The sequence below is a fragment of the Phoxinus phoxinus genome (assembly GCF_949152265.1).
Source record: "Phoxinus phoxinus genome assembly, chromosome: 1".
Lineage (NCBI taxonomy): Eukaryota > Metazoa > Chordata > Actinopteri > Cypriniformes > Leuciscidae > Phoxinus > Phoxinus phoxinus.
In genome coordinates, this window is record NC_136876.1 from 43,464,860 (window position 1) to 43,485,493 (window position 20,634).

General features: G+C 37.0%; 3 protein-coding genes across 3 annotated transcripts; all 3 read left to right on the top strand.

The window, feature by feature from the left end:
- The first annotated feature begins 255 nt into the window (after positions 1-255).
- On the top strand, positions 256-7,407 carry pvalb1 (parvalbumin 1). Its single transcript, XM_079623446.1, has 5 exons — positions 256-318; positions 640-718; positions 4,290-4,422; positions 4,512-4,621; positions 7,116-7,407. The coding sequence occupies exons 2-5, from the start codon at positions 658-660 to the stop codon at positions 7,139-7,141; spliced, it is 330 nt and encodes a 109-aa protein (XP_079479572.1). The 5' UTR covers positions 256-318; positions 640-657; the 3' UTR covers positions 7,142-7,407.
- A 2,530-nt stretch (positions 7,408-9,937) lies between these two features.
- LOC307004567 (parvalbumin beta) lies at positions 9,938-11,423 on the top strand. The gene is made up of 5 exons (XM_079623883.1): positions 9,938-10,099; positions 10,520-10,580; positions 10,662-10,794; positions 10,873-10,982; positions 11,138-11,423. The coding sequence occupies exons 2-5, from the start codon at positions 10,526-10,528 to the stop codon at positions 11,161-11,163; spliced, it is 324 nt and encodes a 107-aa protein (XP_079480009.1). The 5' UTR covers positions 9,938-10,099; positions 10,520-10,525; the 3' UTR covers positions 11,164-11,423.
- Positions 11,424-16,883: 5,460 nt separating this feature from the next.
- On the top strand, positions 16,884-19,769 carry pvalb8 (parvalbumin 8). The gene is made up of 5 exons (XM_079623553.1): positions 16,884-17,313; positions 18,102-18,166; positions 18,383-18,515; positions 18,890-18,999; positions 19,501-19,769. The coding sequence occupies exons 2-5, from the start codon at positions 18,106-18,108 to the stop codon at positions 19,524-19,526; spliced, it is 330 nt and encodes a 109-aa protein (XP_079479679.1). The 5' UTR covers positions 16,884-17,313; positions 18,102-18,105; the 3' UTR covers positions 19,527-19,769.
- The last annotated feature ends 865 nt before the right edge of the window (positions 19,770-20,634 follow it).

Sequence of the window (20,634 nt, forward strand, 5' to 3'; positions counted from 1 at the left end):
AGATGGGAGTCTCCTCAATTCCTAAGTCGGGATGATAAGTCAGGGAAAGGGACGTCTGCCTAACCCGAGGGAGGGCCTCATGATCTATAGGGTCCCACACATGGTTCTGAACACCGTTTGTGAGACTAAAAATATCCCCGACTTGACTACTGGACACATTTTTTCCAACACTATTCCAAACCTAGAGCTATCCGTTACTGAGCATCGAATTCCTGTAAATGGTGAGGCTGAGGGGTATATAAGCCGGGGAGCCGCAGAAGTGCGCCTCACACCTCGACTAACTCCTTCGCTTTTTCACTCGCCTTAGACGAGCGCAAGGTGAGTGCAAGCGGATCAGGCTTCTCAGAGAAAAGTCAGTGAACATCACAGCTCACGGGACAGGGACTTGATGGGAATATGGCTGCATTAGTGACGCAGAGAGCATCATGTGGGTCACATAAAGACCCTGGACAGTAAATGTCGATCGCTTGAACTCTGAGGACACGTATAGTGTGAAAGAGGAAAACCAGGACCAGAGCAGTTCCTGATGCATGTGTGGCACTGAAGGGGGGAATGCAGATTTGAGTTTCTTTATATAACGCATTGCATAAGCTATCGAAGTCATTGGTGAATTGCTCTCACTCGATGCTGTTTTTGCAGATCACTCAGAAGCTGAAAATGGCCGTCGCCTCTATGCTCGCCGCAGCTGATGTGGATGCTGCCATCGCCGCCTGCCAGGGTAAGACATCACGTGATCGTCTCGGATTGCAGGGGATCCCACATCTGGGAAAACACTAGATGATAGACCGGCACTGAGAGGACGTCAACGACCACTGATCAGTATAGCGCATGTGCATTCAGATATAAAAAGAGACGAGCCAAACGGGTTTCTGGCCGGATTATGTTTCGTGAACGCACGCGAACTAATGATATGTGAAGCGCTACAGGGCGCTTGCTAATGAGTGTCAAGAGAGTAACTGTTACCAATGAGTGAAATTTAATCTGAAGATTTGATATATGTGAGTAAATATGGACAAGTGATGAAATCCAAAACAAACGGTATAATGAGACAAATTAATATATTATAAGATATATATCAGATATAGCACTAAATTAAGTTAATTATAACAAATATATTACCGTATATTATATTATATTATATTATTTGGGCTGTTTAGAAACATGATCCAAATACTTCTGCCTAAATACTTGAAATTTGTTTTGTAGAAGTTGAAAATCTTTTTCAAAACAAAAATACATATTTATTTTTTAATATAATAAAGAAACAAATTGGACAAGAAATAGGGGGGGGGGGCAGTCAACAAGTGGGCAAATTTAATCTGAAGATTTGATACATATGAGTAAATATAATGGGGGGGGGAGGCAGTCAACAAGTGGTCAAATTTAATCTGAAGAGTTGATATGAGTAAATATAGTCACATGAAATCCAAAACAAACAAATTATGTTGAAACAAATTAATATATTATAAGATATATATCAGATATAGCGCTCAATAAAGTGATTTATAACAATTATATTATATCATATTACCGTATATTATATTATTTGGGCTGTTTAGAAACATGATCCAAATATTTCTGCCTAAATACTTGAAATTTGTATTTAGTCAACTCAGTCAACAAGTGGCCAAATTTAATCTGAAGATTTTATATTTTTTAGTCACATGAAATCTAAAACAAACAAATGATGTTGCAAAGGCATGATGAAATTAATATATTACAAGATATAGCACAAAAGAAGGTCATTTATAGAAATTATAATACACTAATTATATTATGTTAGTTGGGCTATTTAGAAACATGATCTAAAGACTTCTGCCTAAATGCCTAAATTTGTTTTGTAGAAGTTGAATTTCTTTTTCAAAACAATATTTAAATTTTAATAAATATAATACAAAAGAAACTAATTGGACAGGATATAAGGGGGGGAATTTAATCTGAAAATGTGATATACTGTTGGTGTTGATGAATACATATTGACACATGAAATCTAAAACAATCAAATGATGTTGAAGAGGTATAATTAAACAAATTAATATATTATAAGATGTATCAGATATAACACTAAAGAAAGTCATTTATTGCAATTATATTATATGGGCAATTTAGAAACATGATCTAAAGACTTCTGCCTAAATTCGTAAAATTGTTTTGTAGAAGTTGAATTTCTTTTTTTTCGAAACAAAACTGTTAATAAATATTATTATCTGTATTATTAAGCGGGGGGAAAGTGACTAAATTTAATCTGAGTATTTGATATACGTGAATAAATATAGATACATGAAATCCAAAACAAACAAATGATGTTGAAGAGGCTTACTGGAACAAATTAGTATTATTATAAGATATATATCAGAAGTCATTTATAGCAATTATATTATATTATAATATTATATAGGATATTTATAAACATGATCTAAAACTTCTGCCTAAATGCTGGAATTTTGTTTTGTAAAATTGAATTTCTTTTTCAAAACAAATATATTCATAAATATTTAATTTTTAATAAATAAATATAATACAGAAGAAACAAATTGGACGGGGGGGGGGGCAGTCAACAAGTGGGCAAATTTAATCTAAAGATTTGATAATGACATACATGAATAAATATAGACTCATGATAAATAAATACATATTTGGGTTATTTAGAAACATAATCTAAAGACTTAGGCTTAAAAAATGCTTAAAATTATAATTTTCATAAATATAATTAATTTATATTTAATATATATTGGGGGGGGGGGGGGGGGGCAGTCATATACACATAAATACTATGGAATTTCTTTATGGGACTATTTTTGTTCCATACATTTACATAGTATTTCTGTATTTTTTGATGACTTTATTCTAAAATGTATTTGATGACTGTCATTCTAAGATGTGGAAAATAGTAATAATAAGAAAAGCATGTGCAATTTTTTAACTTTAAAAGTAATAGTGGCTTCCTTCCAAGCTAACAAAATTATGTTCAGAGACTGTTTTGCAAACGTTCCCATTTACAAATGAAAACGCTATTTCCGGATATTCTCTAAATGTTTAGAATGTCCAGACTTTTTTTTTTTTTTTGCAAACGTTAAGTGAAAATTCCATTTTATAACTCTTCAAACCTAACAGATATGTTACTTTTGAATGTTCTTTGAAGAAACAAGTAGTAGCCCATTTGAAAAATGTCAGAAGAAGTTTCCATTAAAAACATTGTTGTGCTATTGCTAGAGAGTAACCAGTATCCAGAAACATCAATAGAACGTTCATTCTGGGTTATCGTCATAATTAAAGACCAGACAACCCTGAACGAACGTTCTATTGACGTCACTAGTATGTAGACATTATGCGCCAGATAAACAAGCGCGCTGCCATCTTAAAGGTATAGCGGAGGATCTTTCCTAATTTTAGAAATGTTTTAGAAATCTTTTTTTTTTTTTTTTTAATGCACATGCGCAACACTCTATTTGCTCCCGAGAGGGAACGCTTACATTAACTTTTACTAGCAGTGATTTTAAATGGATTTCTCCAAATAGCATGACAAACTTTACCTGTCTAGTAGAGTCTTCGCGACTGCGGCATCAGTGGGAAGCCCAACCTGTGCTTTTAGCGCACGCCAGCGTGTGAAATATTCACCCAAAATCACTCTGGCCTTGTTTCTATATTCTGCGGCCTTTCTCTTCTTATCATTCACTTAGTATAAATATTTTCTCTTTCGACCCTCAGCCATTTTCAAAGGAATGGCTGAAACCGTAACTCATCACACATAATACACCAGAAAGCAAAAACATAGGGACGAGCACGTACCACGGCCTTACGTAAACATATCACCAGAATGATTGACACTTAGGTGGACCAATAGTATAGGCTACCCACCCGGAAAAAGAAAATCCTCCGCTATACCGATATAAATATTAAGAATGTTGTCTTTGAACTTCCGTTTTTGCGATGGCATCGCTGTCGAGGAGTAATTAGCTGGTGAAGTGGATTTACTTATTAAAAGTTCTGGTGCGGATTGTAATGTTTAGAGCAGATGTCTTAACACATGTAAGTAGACCAGGAATATTTTAAAACGAGCCGTTCATTCATAAATCCGCAAGATCGCTGTGAAAATACAGACCAAAAGACAACGAGCGCACTCAGCGCCGCGCAGAAAAGGGGCGGGGCTACATCACGTTTGTTCATAACTTCGAGAGAACTTTCCCACAACATTAGTTCTGACAATGATCCCTGTTTGCTGGATTATTGTGTAAAAGTAACAATAGTTTGATCAAATGAATGTCACGTTTTGACACCTCTCTCCACAGCTGCTGACTCCTTTGACTACAAGTCCTTCTTCGCCAAGGTCGGCCTGTCAGCCAAGTCCTCCGATGATGTCAAGAAGGCTTTCTTCATCATTGACCAGGACAACAGTGGCTTCATTGAGGAGGAGGAGCTGAAGTGAGACTCTTAACACACCGTTTACATGGGGAAAATGTCTAACAAACGTCAGTTGTGGGCTTCATAGCAGGCCTGTGCTCTTTCTGTAGGCTGTTCCTGCAGAACTTCAAGGCTGGCGCCAGGGCACTGACCGACAAAGAGACCAAGACCTTCCTTGCTGCTGGTGACAAAGACGGTGATGGCATGCTTGGAGTTGACGGTAAATGAAAAATGACAATTTTTAGATCTAGAAGATTTGAAAACTCACATCGAGATAGGAAGCTTAAGCTCCTGTGTGCTTAACATTGAAGTTCGGGATAGTGGATGTTGCCTTTTTGGGTGAGAACGCTTGGTTTGCCAACTAGTTTCACTGGAAAGCAGCTAAAGCCTGTTTGAAAAGTCGCTAGATGACATAAAGCGCCAACTGTCCGCACTTTACATCCGTTTCCTCCTCTGATCCGTGCTCTCATACTGTTTTTTTTATGTGATATATAGCCGAATATCCAATAAATCTGTTCTCATTTGCATATTTTCAGTGAGACTATAGAACAAGCGTGATATAGTGACTGATTGCATGTCAACCAGCAATCCAAAAAGTCGCTAGATTTGTCGCTATTTTGAAAAAAGTCACTAAAGGAGTGTAAAAAGTCGCTAAATTGGCAACACTGGGTCGGGCCAATCTGATCTCACGGGAAAAGGTCATTATTTACGAGGTGGCGATTTCGAATGAATTCGTATGGTTTGAATGGTACGATTTTTAAAAGTAACTCATTACCTCTAACTCCGCCCCTAAACGTAACCGTCACTGGGGTTTAAACAGATCCTACAAGTTAGCCACTAATTAAATGGATAGTTCACCCAAAAATTTAAATCCTGTCATCATGTTTTTTCAAACCTGTGTGAGTTTCTCTCTTCTAAGAACGTTGGTAACCTGAGAGTTGATGGGCTCCATTGACGTCCATAGTAGGAAAAACAAATACTATGGATGTCAATGGCGCCCCACTTGAGGGTGAGTAAATGATGACAGAGTTTTTCGTTTTTGGGTGAACTCTGCCTTTAAGCAAAACGTAAAATAGTTATGAATTGCTGTGAGATTGCAGCGGTCAGGCCAATAGTTCAGATTTCACATTTATACTGCATGGCTTTCAACATGAATAAAACACACAAATTTTTTTTTTTAAATAATTGTAGAAATATTTTACACATATATTTTAATATTTACTTAGATATTATATGTATTCATATGCGGATGATAAATAAATGACGTTTAAGAGGTATATTGAAACAAATGAATGTATTAATTGTTCTATGATATAACAATAAATAGTCATTTTGCAATTGGAATATATATTAGGCTACATTATATTAAACATAAAAAAAAGTAAATGACTAATTGTATATATTTTAATATTAACTTAAATATATTTATTCAAATGCAAATGTTTTTTTATATATATATATAGCCTACATCTTCCACGGATACACATTTACATTTTTCATCAAATTTTACGTTTTCTTGGTCAAAAAAATAATAATTGCAATAACATTTCCAACCCATTGTTACGGATTCTATCAAGTGAAATGTTAAATTCCATTCAAATGTAAATTCCTAATTGTAGATATATAATTTTTTACACATACTGTATATTTTAATATTTACATAAAAATATATTTATACGCAATTTTAAAAGATATATATTATTATACATTTTCCACACATACACATTTTTTTTATCAACTTTTCAAAGAAAATTTTCAATAACATTTTAAACCCATTTTTACGGATGCTATCAAGTGAAACATTTTTAAAGGTGGGGTATGTAATTCTCTTTTTTGGCCATTTTTTCAAAATCACTTAAAATCCTATTCCTAACCCACTTACAGCCACTGAGTTAGAAGCACTGAAATAAAAATTAAGCAATTTAATCATCTGTGGAACGGTCAGGACTCAAAAAACACCAGCCAATCATTTCCAAGACCACCTAGAATCATTGGACAATAAGAGTGTCAATCAATCGGTCGTACCATTGATTGGTCCATGTTCTTTGAATGGGTGGAGTCAAAGGAAAGAAGGTAGGACCATTTGAGTTGTGTATTTTCAAAATCTACCGGCCGTTTTGCAAATCACATACCCCACCTTTAAATATGTACATTTCTAATTGTAGATAATAAATTTTTTACATATATATTTTAATATTTACTTATACATTTATTCACATGCAGATTAAAAAAATATATATATTTATGATTTAACATTTTCTGCACATATAAAAGTTTTTTTCCCACCCATAAAATGTAAAAATTTCTTTACAAAGACAATTTTGCAATGACATTTTCAACCCATTCTCATGGACGCTACCAAAACTATCACAATTCGTTCTTGCAATTTCAACAAGATCCTTGTTAGCCAGTTTAATTTATTATACCTTTACCTTTTTTACCTGGCTAACAAGTTGTCAAAAATAATTCACAACCGAATATCACAACAACACAAAAAAGGCCTAAGTAATGCAAGTGTCAGTTCCAGTCGGGCGTTCTTGTTTTTGAGATGTTTGTCACTTGGCAGCATCTACTGATGCTCTATACTGTAGTCTGAATGACGAGTTTATCAACACTATAGCAGACCCTCGACGATATTTGGAAATGAAAATGGTGATACTTGCAGAATTGACTAATGGTACTCTGATCTGTCTCATCTTTGTCTCATCTCACAGAGTTTGCTGCTCTTGTAAAGGCTTAAATTTTCATCTGACCAAGACCCTTCCATATTCAAGGAACCAGAACTCACGACAGCTCACAACTTTCTCAGCTGAACTTTTTTATATGATCTTATTTATGACTGACTTTGGACAGTTTACTCAGTTTCGAGTATGTGCCTGGATAAGGGTATTTGTATGTGTAAGTTGGATGTTTTATTTCAAGCCCATTGGCCTGTGCAAATGTACAATCTTGAATGCACTTCTGGGGAAGAGTGAAAAACAAGGAATAAATATAGTTTTGGTGTAACATGTCTTTGAAGCGAGCTTTTTTACGCATTCGCCGCTAATCGACGTTCCCGTTGTGTTGTGGGATGTCCTCCCGGGACATTCTCTTCATGATAATGCACTCATATGGTGCATGCCGGAAAGATCGTATTCGCGAGTTGAACGCGTATGAACGCCACCACAAAGTCGTAAATACAAGTGGGAAGCTCGGATTTTCCCGAGCATACGATGTATACGAATTGTGGACGTGTCAGTGAGAAACATGGCGGGATACAACAATACTTATAGGTATTATAGCAGTGACATTGTCATGCTTTTTTATTTACAACCAGATAAGCTAATGCTACCTTCGCATGCTATTGGAATTATCGTAAATACGAGTTTCATTGTTAAAAATTGGACATGAATGCCCTCTCAACTCATATTTACCACTGGGAAGCTTGGGGATCAGTTTGATAGTAAATGTTTAAGGGTGTTAATAAATGGGACGCTAAATATCATCAGATTTTCCCAATTAATAGGCATGAATAAACCCGGTGTCCTCCATGATGTTATTTCCGACAACAAAGCACTTGAATGCGACAAGTCCGTAAATCCCTTCAGAAGTGGGAATTGGGAAATTTCCAAAAGCATGTGAAGGCAGTATAATTGCCTGCAAAAAGAAGAATAACATCTTAATATAACAATATAATATGCAACGATGAAGTTTACAGTGGTTTCTTCATTTTTTTTTTTTTTTTTAAACCTGATGCACTTTCTTTGTTTTTGTTTTGTTTTCTTGAAGTAGTTAAATCCTGCCGTATTTTTGTTTAGTTAATTAATAGAAGGTACACCGCCATCTTTCTCCGACGGCAGTATGGCTAAACACGACTTCCCAACTCGTAAATAGGAACTTCCCAGGAGGACTTGAACGCACCAATAGCCAGGGATGTCCTGCAGGATGCTCTTGGCACAAGGCTGGGCGAGGGAAGGCCCGGAGATTTGCTGAGATGCACTGGTCTGGAAGGGATTTGCAGAGGATAGTTTTCGCATGCCCAATTAGAGTCCATGGCAGCGTCCCGAATGCTCAGAATAGCTCATCGAACACTCGGCCAAGCTCAGTCTTCCAAATCCCATTAAACGCCCCGCAACCGGCAGGATTTCATCAGAGCAACTGGGAATGCTCGTGTAATAATAATGTTCCACTAACCACAATGGTGATGAAATCGTTGACATATTAAAACTTTAGATCGGGGTTCCTCAAATCTGGTCCCTGCAGAGTTTAGTTCCAACCCTAATCAAACACACCTGAACGAGCTATTCAAAGTTACTAGACAATCGCAGGAAGGTGTGTTCGATCATGGTTTGAGCTAAACTCTCCAGGACCGAGTTTAGACACCCCTGCTATAGACAATTTAGAAGATTATACCGTGTCTACACCGCACAAAAACAATGCGAGAAAAGCAAGTAGAATCCATTTTAATCATCGGCGTCGTTTAGACTGAATGCGTCGCGACGAATCAAGATACATTCCAGACGATGATGTTTCGTTCTATTTCTGACGTACTTCAAGCGCTCGCGCTACTTCTCGCGTGAAGAACAAGTAGGCCTACGTCAGAAATGGAACGGTGTAAACACGGCGTTCGCCTTCAGTTCTAATGTTCAACAAAATTCAGTTATGTACCTTACAGTTCATCTTTCGACGGTGTGGTTAGTAGAACAAGTAGAAGAGTGTCTGCCCTGTGAAAGAAAGCCATCAGCCAGGATGAGCACTGCTGCTCTCTGCTGCTTGAACGCTGTATGCAAATGCTGTCAGGGGCGAATTAATAGTAACACACTTCATACTGTACAGTGTAGATCTGCATACACTAAAAACAACAGGGAAATCTGTAATATGTTTAATGGGGGAAAGATGTAGCCATAAATAAAATAAAGATTACATTACTCAGTTTTTCTACCTCAAAATTTCACATTCAAATGCAATTTCTTTTGAAAGTAATTGTGAAATTTGCTTGCAATTTCTGAGTGAAAATTGTCAACACCAAAAAAATTTCTTCAGTGTATAAACTATATATTAAAGTAAATTCAAGTTTGCCATAAGTCAAATGGAGAAAAAGTAAGTCAAGGTAACATAATGGACTCCTGGAGTTAACCTAAAGTAAAAATGTCAAATTTTCTTTTTGGTCTGTTTGCGTACAGAAGAAAACCAGGACAAATTCAGACAACGTGTTTAATGTGGCAAAATCCAACACAGCATATGCACACACAAATAACAACATGCAAAATCATGACTAAACGAACCACTTTACATGAAATACAAGCAAAATCAACCGGAGAGTCCATACCCTGAACACAAACAGAAATGTCCCTCTGAAAAGCGTCCCGCAAGCTTCCCTTCCCTTCATATACTCTTTCCAAGCCCCATGAGCGAGTGTCCATAGGAATATGTCAATGCACTATCAGCAGCGTGTATTATTAGCATGCAAGTATATGATGGACTTTTTTTTCAAACGCACCTTTTAAGCATCTTCATTTTTAAGGGATAAATATAGTACAGAGTGTCCGGTGGGCGCATGTCAAGCCGCCCCCCCTTCGGCCAGCGGGTGTCTATTACATTATGATTCCTATTTGGAGCTGCTGAAGGTATATAAGGGGGAGATCAGGGGCCCCGGAGACCACTGCAGTTCACCGCTCGAGTCTTCTGAAACTACCTTCAGCACCAAAAGACAAAAGAGGTGAGTTTGCAGTTTATCTACGGAGGAGAAAAAAACAAACAAAAAAGCACAGGACTGGTTCTTCCAGATTTGTCTCGGAAGGTTGCATCCTAAATTTTCTCATCATCTCAATCGGCTGTGGAATTGTTTGCAATGCTGGCTTATTTTAAGAGGACCTCATGGACCCTTCTTTGGGATTTAACGTCCTCGTAACTCAAATCCACAAGCGGCACGCTCCCCTTTTCACTGGTTTTGTGGGATTTGCATGGGTTGAAATCATGGCATGAAATGTTATACATGAGATGTTAAGTAATCATAAGTAATCTGTCAAATGGCCATATTTTGAGGCAAACTGGACTAAACACACCTGAGCTTTCGGTGTGCAGCTGTGTGACGACGTCGCGCGTTTCTTGCTTTAATGTTGTTTTATGTATCGTTCAGCTAAAGATGGCATTCGGCCTGAAGGAAGCTGACATCGCTGCAGCACTGGAGGCATGCAAGGGTGAGACCGCGTGAGCCGCCACATCTTTTAACACGTTAAATGCGTGCATTCACTGACCTCTTTCCCACATTTCCCACACAGCTGCTGACTCCTTCAACCACAAGGCTTTCTTCGCCAAGGTCGGCATGTCAGCCAAGTCCGCCGATGATGTCAAGAAGGCTTTTGAAATCATCGACCAGGACAAGAGTGGCTTCATTGAGGAGGAGGAACTCAAGTAAGAGCAGCTTTGAGCTCATACAGAAATGCTTTGCGTCTTGAATGTTGCTGATGAACTGAACTGTGTGCTTGGCAGACTGTTCCTGCAGAACTTCAAGGCTGGTGCCAGGGCACTGACTGACGGAGAGACCAAGACTTTCCTAAAGGCTGGAGACGCTGACGGTGACGGCAAGATCGGAATTGATGGTCAGTCACCTTTAAGATTAAGCCTGCTTCACACTATGGCCTTGGAATCTCTTGAGTTCAATCCCAATGCATCTCAATGTGCTCTAAGAATATTAAAATGCATATTTGATTGACAACCATGTTTAACGTGCTCGTTTGTTTCTTTCCCCCGACAGAGTTCGCTGCCTTGGTTAAGGCATAAATGGCCTCTGACCAACAACACCTTTAGCTCTGAAGGAACAACTTTGCCCAAGACCTCCCATTTTCATCCTACTATAAATAATTTTTATACTCATGATGCTTATGAGAAGTTCCCTTCCATGCAGCACACTGTCAAAACGATGACCGTGAATGTAGCGGTTGTGTCTCCTGTCTTAAATATGAACTTTGCTTACTGTAAAATCTGATGCACTTTTACGGGAACGGACGACAAGAAAAGAATAAATATTCTTTTTCAATATAGCCTAGACTTCATTTTTATTTCTTGTTGCAAATCTGCTTTTCACGTTTATATTAATCACAAATCAAATAAATTGAAAAATACATATATCAGTTTATCTATTGGATCACTGCCATAGATACTATGTTTTTTATATATATGGTAATTATTATTATCAATGGCTTGTTTATTATATTTCAAGTTTGTTTGGTTGATCACATGCATTTTTTTTTTTTGCAGACTCATACTTAAGAAACTATTACAAAGGTGATAATTACTCACTAACAAGCCAATGTTTACCTGTTCAAATAAATAAACAAATCTTTTTATTCCACGAGCGTACACTGTAAACAAAATTGTATGATCAATAAGATATGACAACATATGTTTTACATTGCTTTAACTCATCAAAATAAGTTATACAAGATTCAAGTGTAAGTTGAAATTACTTAAACATCCAAGTTTTTTGCAAATTTAAGGAAGCGATTTTTTTACAGTGATGCTTTAGGTTAAATGGTCCACTAGATGGCAATACTTTACAATGTGTTAATGGGTAGGAAAAGCATCACAAACTCCTTTGAAACTGCACACACCAGACACAATTAATTGCTTATTGTAAACATTATATTGCACACACGTTTACTTACTTTTAAAAAATGTATAAGTAGCTAATTTAAAAAAAAATTGTTTATACACTGACTGTCAGAAAAAAAATGCGGGTTGACACCCAAGGGTTAAAGGTTTGACATTGCATGAATTTAATATGACTGAAATGCTTGTATTGAAAAATTCTAAAGTCCCAATGTAGTCAATAATTTTATCCATTAAAATTCACCTTTGATCACCAAAATTACATATTTAAACGTTTTTTCCTTGGAAAAAAATTTCTTCATGCCTTAAAAAAGTTTGAATGTAACTCTACACCCTTACCTCATTTAGTATACGCGGTTCTATGAATATGCAAATGAGCCCCGCCTCCACTCACTCACACCAGCTCAGAGATCCACTCGTTGACGATCACACGTTGACCCGATTGGTTACAAGGTAGTTTGTGATGTCAGAAACAACAGCGATCTCAAACCAAATTTTTCTTTGGTTCACTGCAGTTTTAATGAGAAAATACTCAGCAATGGTGTTGACTTATGAACAACATTAAAAGCTTGATTTTCAGCACAGGGGGACTTTAAATTCTACCAATGATAAAACTGTTCTAGATGTTAAACTTTGCAAAGCAGGGCCACTGGTGCCTTTGAGCTGCGTTTATGGTCACTAAACGATATATTGGTTTTCAATTTGCAGTGACTTTAAAATATGTATTTTAAGATGTGGGAATGGCATATTTTGAGGTTTGATATTTGGGCTACTTTTGGGCTATTTTTGATTGGCTATTGGGCTAGTTTTGTTACGCAGACCTGGCAATCCTGATGGACCATATTTACTCAAATTAAGTTAGTGGTTTCGTCTTAATAGTTATATTACTTCTCCAAGTTACAGTTCCAAAAAAAAGCATAATGTTGATTTAGACAGTTTAAATAATTATCGCCCCATATCAAACCTTCAATTTCTGGCAAAATGTATAACGCGTTGTGGCTTTGCAGCTACACAATCACCTTACTTTTAGGCCGTGTGTCCACCAAAGCGTTTTTAGCCACCTGAAAACGCTAGGCGCTCTGCTGAAAACGCCGAGCTGCGGGCGCTTGAGAGCGTTTTGGCAGCGCAGTTTTTTTTTCAGTTGAGACGCATCGTTGCTATGATACAGAATATCCGTTGGTCCGTGTGGTATTAGTCCCACCCCTCCTCCACTGTGATTGGACGGTTGGCTAAAAAGTGACAGTGATGAGCGCTGCGTTTTACCTAAAGTTGAACATTCTTCAACTCTCGGCGACCTGTAAAAAACTTCGATCGCTCAGCGCTTGAGCGTTAAATACTCGCTCAGCGCCTCGTTACGCTCATGGCGTTCTAAAAACGCGGCGTTCCCATTGACAACAATAGAAAAATAAAGCCAGCCGCGTGAAAAAACGCTTTGGTGGACACACGGCTTCAATGATCTTTTCGAGCACCTTCAGTCTGGTTTTAGACAACGTTTTAGTACAGAGACAGCTCTGGTCACAGCTCAGCTATTAACCAATGATCTGTTAATAGCTTCAGATTCTGGTTCTTTCTCCATCCTTATCCTTCTTGATCTTAGCGCCTCTTTTTAAAACCGTCAACCACTCCACCAACATAAAACTGTCTTTGGTGTTTCTTTGACTGTTTTAACCTGGTTTAGATCTTATCTCTGTTTGTTTTATGGTTTCAGGCCTGAGATTGGCTCTGTCCCTACTGGTGTCCCACAGGGTTCAATTTTAGGCCCATTACTTTTTTCAGAATTTATATGCAGTATTTCCTCTTGGATTGCTCTTAAGATCACTCAGGGTTAATCCTTTCTATGTAGATGATACCCAGATGTATACCCACTCTATGCCTGGTCAAAATGTGTATGTATCTTTTCTCTCACATTGCATTTCTGAGATAATAACATGGATGACCAAAAACGTTTTGTGTCTTAATAGTGATAAGACTGAGGTTTTGCTAATTGGCTCTCCTCATCAGCTTCATAGAGCTGGTTCAGTAATGTTAAACTGTTTTGGAGATACGAACTAAATAAAATAATGTAGGAGTTTGTCTTTTGACCTACACTTGCAATACTGTCAAGAAAAACTTTTTTCATCTCAGAAATATTGCCAGACTTAACCTATGCCCTCTTTTAGTGACTGAAAGGTAGTTTTTTTTCCTCGCATTGACTACTTTGAGATGCACTTCTTGCTATGGTTCCTAAAACCACACTCAACAACTTGCATGCGCAAAATTAGTATTAGTATAAATAAAAACACATATATATTGATTAGCTTTTTCTTAATGGTTTTCTTTTGTATTCTAGTCTGTTCTTTTGTTTTTTGTACGCTTTGTATTTAATGTCTGTTTTTGTGTGAGTGTAAAGTGCCTTGAAAACCCGCTTTAAAGGAGCTATATAAAATAAAGTTTATATTAGGCTATTATTATTATTATTAATAAGTTACTATATGTGTAGCCGGTCGATTTAGACATGTGACTACTTAATTTTATATTTTTTATGTGCAAGGAGAAATGTTGTATAAAATGTTAACTTCAGCAAAACTTTAGAGGTAAGATGTCCCTTAAAGGCTGCTGTTGTACCACTAAATAAAGGTACAACAATTTGCATTTTTTTCTTTTGAAAGAGAGTCGAGGGTAACTTTTAGTCAGAGGCTAACTAGCATAATCGTACCACTTAAAGTCACATGATCCTTCAGAAATCATTATAATATTATGAGTTGATGTTCAAGAATTATTCTTATCAATTTTTAACAGTTTATATAGCTTAGAGTAGAAGCTAAAAAGTGGCACGGTATGCTAGTTAACCTCTGACACACTCAAACTTTTAGTCAGAGGCTAACTAGCATATCGTGCCACTTAAAGTAGTACTTAAAGCAGCTGAGTGTTGCCAAAACAGACACCGTAGTAGAGGTCAGTCAGCGTAGTGTAGCTTAGTGCCTGCAGAGAATATAAGCAAACGTAAATGAATAAATAAAGGATTGCTTAGTAACCGTATAGGATATGAGGTATCATCGTGACCCATGACATCAGTGTTTCTGGGAAAGCAGCACCTCTGTATCCGGTGTCCTTGTCAGCTCCAGGCTCTTGGGTTTCTCCGTGCGGCATCACGCCGGGTTATCCCACGCATGGACTGTCCCGAAACATGTCACAGCAAACACCTCCACCTAATGCATTTAAATGGGCCATGTGTACCCTGCAACTCAATAGGCAGGCAAGCATGAACTAACGCAGTCTCTTGTGAAGCGCTCAAACATGACGGTCAATGTAAATAGTTGCTGACACTAGCAGATGTGCTGAGTGCAAATGGACTTATTTGCTAATAATCATTTTAATAATAATAATAGATGCATTAAAATTGTTAAAAAACAAAAACAAATTTAAACTTGTTATGTGTATATATTATGTGTGTAGCCTATATATGTGTGTGTGTGTGTGTGTGTATATATATATATATATATATATATATACTTTTATTTGGCAAGAATGCATTAAATCGTTTTAAAATAAAAATGACAGTATTTACCAGTTCAAACAAATAAATAAATATAATAGGCTATCTTTCTGTAAGATTTTTTAATGTTATTTAAGTCTCTTATGCTTAACAAGGCTGTATTAATTTGATAAAAAAGAGAGTCAAATAATATTATTTTATGAAATATTGTTACAATTTAAAATGTGTTTTCCATGTTTGAATACATTTTATAATGTAATTATTAAAACTGTGACTTTTCGCCAGCATTACTCCAGTGTCACGTGATCCTTCAGAAATCATTATAACATGATGATTTGATGTTCAAGAAACATTTCTTAATATTCTTATCAATTTTTAACAGTTTATGCAGCTTAATGTCTCTTTGGGAAACCATGATGTTTTTTTCAGGATTCTTTGATAAATAGAAAGTGCAAAAAAGAACAACGTTTATTACAATGTGTAACATTATACGTGTCTTTACTGTCACCTTTGATCTATTTAATGCATCCTTGCTGAATAAAAGTATTATTATTATTTTTTATATATATTTCTGACCCCAAAATTTCTACTTAAAGGTAATGCACATGATTCAACTGCACAATCTGTCATTGAAACAATTAATTAAACCAATAAATGTTATGTGCATGACCATTAAATCATGAGATAACTAAGAAAAAGTCAAGAACAAAAATGGCCGCTATATCTGTTACACGCGTATGAAGGATGCGCTGTCTGTAACTCCATCGCTCTGATGGAAACAGTACCTCGGTTTAATTGTAACATGGGGGTTTGGTGTCAAAAAGTTAAGCGAGCAGTGTCTGTTTTTCTTTCTTTCCTTTATCTTTCCCTGCACTTGAGGACATATTGCACCCTCTTACATAATATATGCGTCTAGGTGCGTTTTAAACATTGATTACAGTGTTCTGCTGGGCGCTAGTCAAAAGGTGACCTTGAATCCCTGAATCAGCAGAGGAAAAATGACAGCTCGCTGTTTGTCTGCCTATGGAGGGTCAAATGAGAAGGATAAACTCGCATGACACTCTCTATAATGTGTGTGTGTGTCCACAGCTATACCTATGAATTAGTTTTGCATCTGGTGAGCAGTGGATTATAGGCTCCCATCTGTTCAGAAAGACAATATGGAGCAGATTACTGCAAAAAAAAAAAAAAAAAAATCCATTGCAGATTATGGGATTTATAAAGTAATAGACATCTGGAAAGCGATAAATTAAAGCTAACATCAAGGAAAGGTGGCTTTCGAGCGTCCCCGGAATTTGTCCACCTCCCAACAGCAATGCAATATAAAAGCGTTTATGTAATATTATAATGAGGAATTTGGAGTGACCTCATGTAAAGCAGCGGGGAAAGAGGGAGGGAGCGACTGACCAACCTGAGAGGAGGATCGGATGTGCATGACAGGGGTGAGCGAGTGTGATGCCCGTATTATGATATAGGATGGGAGGGACGTGATGAGCAGGTAGACAGCAAAGCATTTATTACTTAATTTGCCTTTTACAAGGGCGTCACAGATGTCTGAGGGCTGGCCCACACACACACACACACACACACACACACACACACACACACACACACACACACACACACACACACGCACACAGTCAAACAGATATAAATAGTACAGGTTAATTAGTTAGGTAAGTAATTTGAGCTAGGGCCTGGCAGTTAGAATTTGATCCACAGACTGGTAACTCAAGAATTAGCCATTGTCACTGCATTCAGACCTATATAAATCGCACCTGGACCGACTCGCAGTCACCACTCAGCCTTACTTCTGTTGAATCACCTGCCAGGAGAACTTCACCGAGGTAAGAGCTTTCCCACCCCGATCTCTTTGTGTGGCGCTGCTTTAGCTGGAAATAATATTTTACCTGCATGAGTGTGCAAGGTTTATATTAAAACGGCATGCATTTAGGCTACAGTTTTTTGTTTTGTTGGTTTTTTAAGAAACTTGCATGTTATTATGTAGGGTTTTAATAAAGTGCATTAAAATGCATGCATTTACACTTTTTTTTTTAATTGCATGTATGTGTATGTGCATTTTTTTAATAATAATTGCATTGAAAATGGTTTTATTTGATTGCATTAGAAGGGGGGGGGAAGGAGTTTGTAAAATGCCAGCATCTTTGATGAACTTCACCCTATCTTTAATCGATTATTTATTTATTTTGATGAAAAGCATATAGCTCAACAACGTTTCAGGCAGATCATCTTTTTCATTTTCATCTATGCGAGATTTATTTGTATCTAGTCTTGGCTGATTTGTGTATTCAAAGGTTTTTGTACATTGGCAGGTTGCTATGCACTGTAAAAAAAGTGTTTAGTTCACTTACTTAAAAAAACAAGTACAGCCATTAACTTAAAATCATTAAGTAAATAAACGTAATGCTTAATTGAAAAAATTAAGTTATGTGAACTTGATAATAGTTTTTTTGCTTTTTTTAAGCATGACGTTTATTTACCTAATAACTTTAAGGCAATGGGTTTCCTAATTTTTTTAAGTAAGTGAACTGAACACTATTTACAGTGTGGAGAGATATGACAGCTGCTTGTGAACATGAGTTAATTATTTAAAACTGTTCTTCTTCTTCTTCAGGACCATGTCACTGTCATCTGTTCTTTCCGCTGATGCCATCGACAGTGCGCTCAAGGACTGTCAAGGTAGGATACACCGTCTCTCCTGTCTCAGCATGTTTGTGTCTCATCCGCACATTAGAAATTGAACCTTGCATTCATTTCTGAAGTTTTTGTCTTCATTTTCCTCAAGTAATGTTTTTGATCTTAGCGCGAATCCAATTCAGTCCAGTTCAATTCAGCTGTTCCCTACTGTAAATGAGTGTCAGGTTTCACGTGTGTTTTAATTGGTTATTTTTCCAGCTCCAGACTCGTTCAGCCCCAAAAAGTTCTTCCAGCTGTGCGGTCTGACAAAGAAAAGCCCTCAGGAAGTGAAGAATGTCTTTAACATCTTGGACAACGACGCCAGTGGATTCATCGAGGAGGAAGAGCTCAAGTACTTGAGTTTTTTTTACATGTGTTTAAAGCCACATTGAAAAGTAGATTCTTTCAACATGAAAAAACTTTTAGGATCTTTGATTTAATAATGGCATTATGTGCAGAATCAACCCTAACCACAGACTTTAGCCTTTCCTGGGCTTTCCAAGCACATGAATATTAAGTATTCATAAACAGACAGGGATTACGTTGCCCGGGGACAGGCTGTTTTTATGCCTTTGAATTAAGCTAGACACATTATCCTCCAGCTGCTTTTTTTGCTTCCTGTCTCTATCTACCAATATTTCGAGTATTTCCTCGCCAGACAGCGGGATTATCTGATGTGGGACGTGAGGTGACTCTCTTTCTAACGTTTTTTTCTTTTTCCTCCAGGTTTTTCTTGCAGCGGTTCTCAGCTGGTGCTCGTGTGCTGACCGATAAAGAGACCAAGGCTTTCCTATCAGCAGCCGACGATGACAACGATGGCATGATCGGAATAGATGGTGATTATGGCTTATGTTTTACAATTAACTGAATAAACAGCAAACCGTTTTCTGATGGTTTTCATTTGATTCCTATTCACCTGACATGATTTAAACAGCTGTCACCTCACATCTATGTAAAGTTAGAGGGCGCATGCTGATTGGTCCTTTACGTGCAATCTATCACATCATTATCACATGGCACAAGCTGATTGGCCTCTGCTGATCCGGATGCCAATGAGATTGCTTGCTCAACATTCAAATATCAGTGTTGTGTGAACCCCTCCACCTCCCCAGCTCCACCTGCCTATATATGATCTATGTGTGTTTATTCATGCAGCAGCAGGATATATGAATTCAATAAATACATTTCTAATATCTGACATGCTCACCGCAGCGTAGACCAAATACACATTCAGTAACATGCTTAAACTATTCAGAAAGTTTGCTGTAAATTGTTTATTGACGCATCTGCAGGTTTACATCCCACGTTAATGGAAATCTGTCTCTGATCTCTTGCAGAGTTCCAGGCGATGGTTCTGTCCTGAATGATCAGTACACATCTCACCCCTCTCTTGTACTCAGATTTCATTTCAGTTCAGCATCCTCGCCACTCCATACACACCGGACTCTTTTTACTCCCGGGGACCCCCCCGGTCAATAGAGTCCACACTCCAGAGGTTTTATTTGATTTTTGAATATGTAGAGGGGCGCACATGGGCATTGACCAAATGTAAAACTACCTGAAAACTATTTAAGTGAATAAATAAATAAATGGATCAAAATATTTCTAATGTTGTCTGTGTTATTTTCATTACTGTTATAAAATATTGAAGAGGTGAACCTGAAATAACGCCTATCTGAACGAGACAATGAGGTTTAAAAAATGTCTTTTAGAAAATAAAACTTTACAATTACAGTAAGATGGGTGATAAAATGTTGCAACATTTGGACAAAAGTGTCAGTATGGTAAATGTTTCACCAGGAATAAAACATAAAGGTGCCATAAAATAATATGTAAAACCACTCATACACAAAGAATCACTCACATTTCTGATTGCAAGATATAGATGTATAGATGATGTAAGATGTATAAATACAATTATATATTAATAAATTATAAATTCAATGCATTAAATAAATGAATATATAAATAGAATGTAGTGAAAATAAAAATAATGAATTAATAATAGCTATAATAATTATAATCATATTTTTATATTAATGATAAGTGAACCAAAACAATTAACTAATTACTGCTGAAATAAAATTCGTTGTAAAATGATATGCCCACAAAAGTAATCCTATTATAAAAGCATGATAATTTAGGTGTTTACTTTAGCTAGTTGCTATAGAGCATATAAAGAGAGCACACAATGGACAAAGACAATGTGTGAGCAAATATTATTAGGAGAAATATGGCTGCTGTCAATCATCTTAGAGTTAGCATGCACAGTTTTCCCTGTGGCATAAATCTATAGACAGAGATAGATAGATGGATGGATGGATGGATGGTGGATGGATGGATGGATGGATGGATGGATGGATGGATGGATGGATGGATGGATGGATGGATGGATGGATGGATGGTGGATGGATGGATGGATGGACGGATGGATGATAGATAGATAGTAGATGATAGATAGATAGATAGAT

Coding starts and splice junctions, on each gene's coding strand:
- pvalb1 (XM_079623446.1), top strand. CDS start 658: ATGGCCGTCGCCTCTATGCTCGCCGCAGCTGATGTGGATGCTGCCATC. Junction 719..4,289: donor TGCCATCGCCGCCTGCCAGG/GTAAGACATCAC, acceptor CTCTCTCCACAG/CTGCTGACTCCTTTGACTAC. Junction 4,622..7,115: donor TGGCATGCTTGGAGTTGACG/GTAAATGAAAAA, acceptor CTCATCTCACAG/AGTTTGCTGCTCTTGTAAAG.
- LOC307004567 (XM_079623883.1), top strand. CDS start 10,526: ATGGCATTCGGCCTGAAGGAAGCTGACATCGCTGCAGCACTGGAGGCA. Junction 10,581..10,661: donor AGCACTGGAGGCATGCAAGG/GTGAGACCGCGT, acceptor TTTCCCACACAG/CTGCTGACTCCTTCAACCAC. Junction 10,795..10,872: donor ATTGAGGAGGAGGAACTCAA/GTAAGAGCAGCT, acceptor TGTGCTTGGCAG/ACTGTTCCTGCAGAACTTCA.
- pvalb8 (XM_079623553.1), top strand. CDS start 18,106: ATGTCACTGTCATCTGTTCTTTCCGCTGATGCCATCGACAGTGCGCTC. Junction 18,516..18,889: donor ATCGAGGAGGAAGAGCTCAA/GTACTTGAGTTT, acceptor TTTTTCCTCCAG/GTTTTTCTTGCAGCGGTTCT. Junction 19,000..19,500: donor TGGCATGATCGGAATAGATG/GTGATTATGGCT, acceptor GATCTCTTGCAG/AGTTCCAGGCGATGGTTCTG.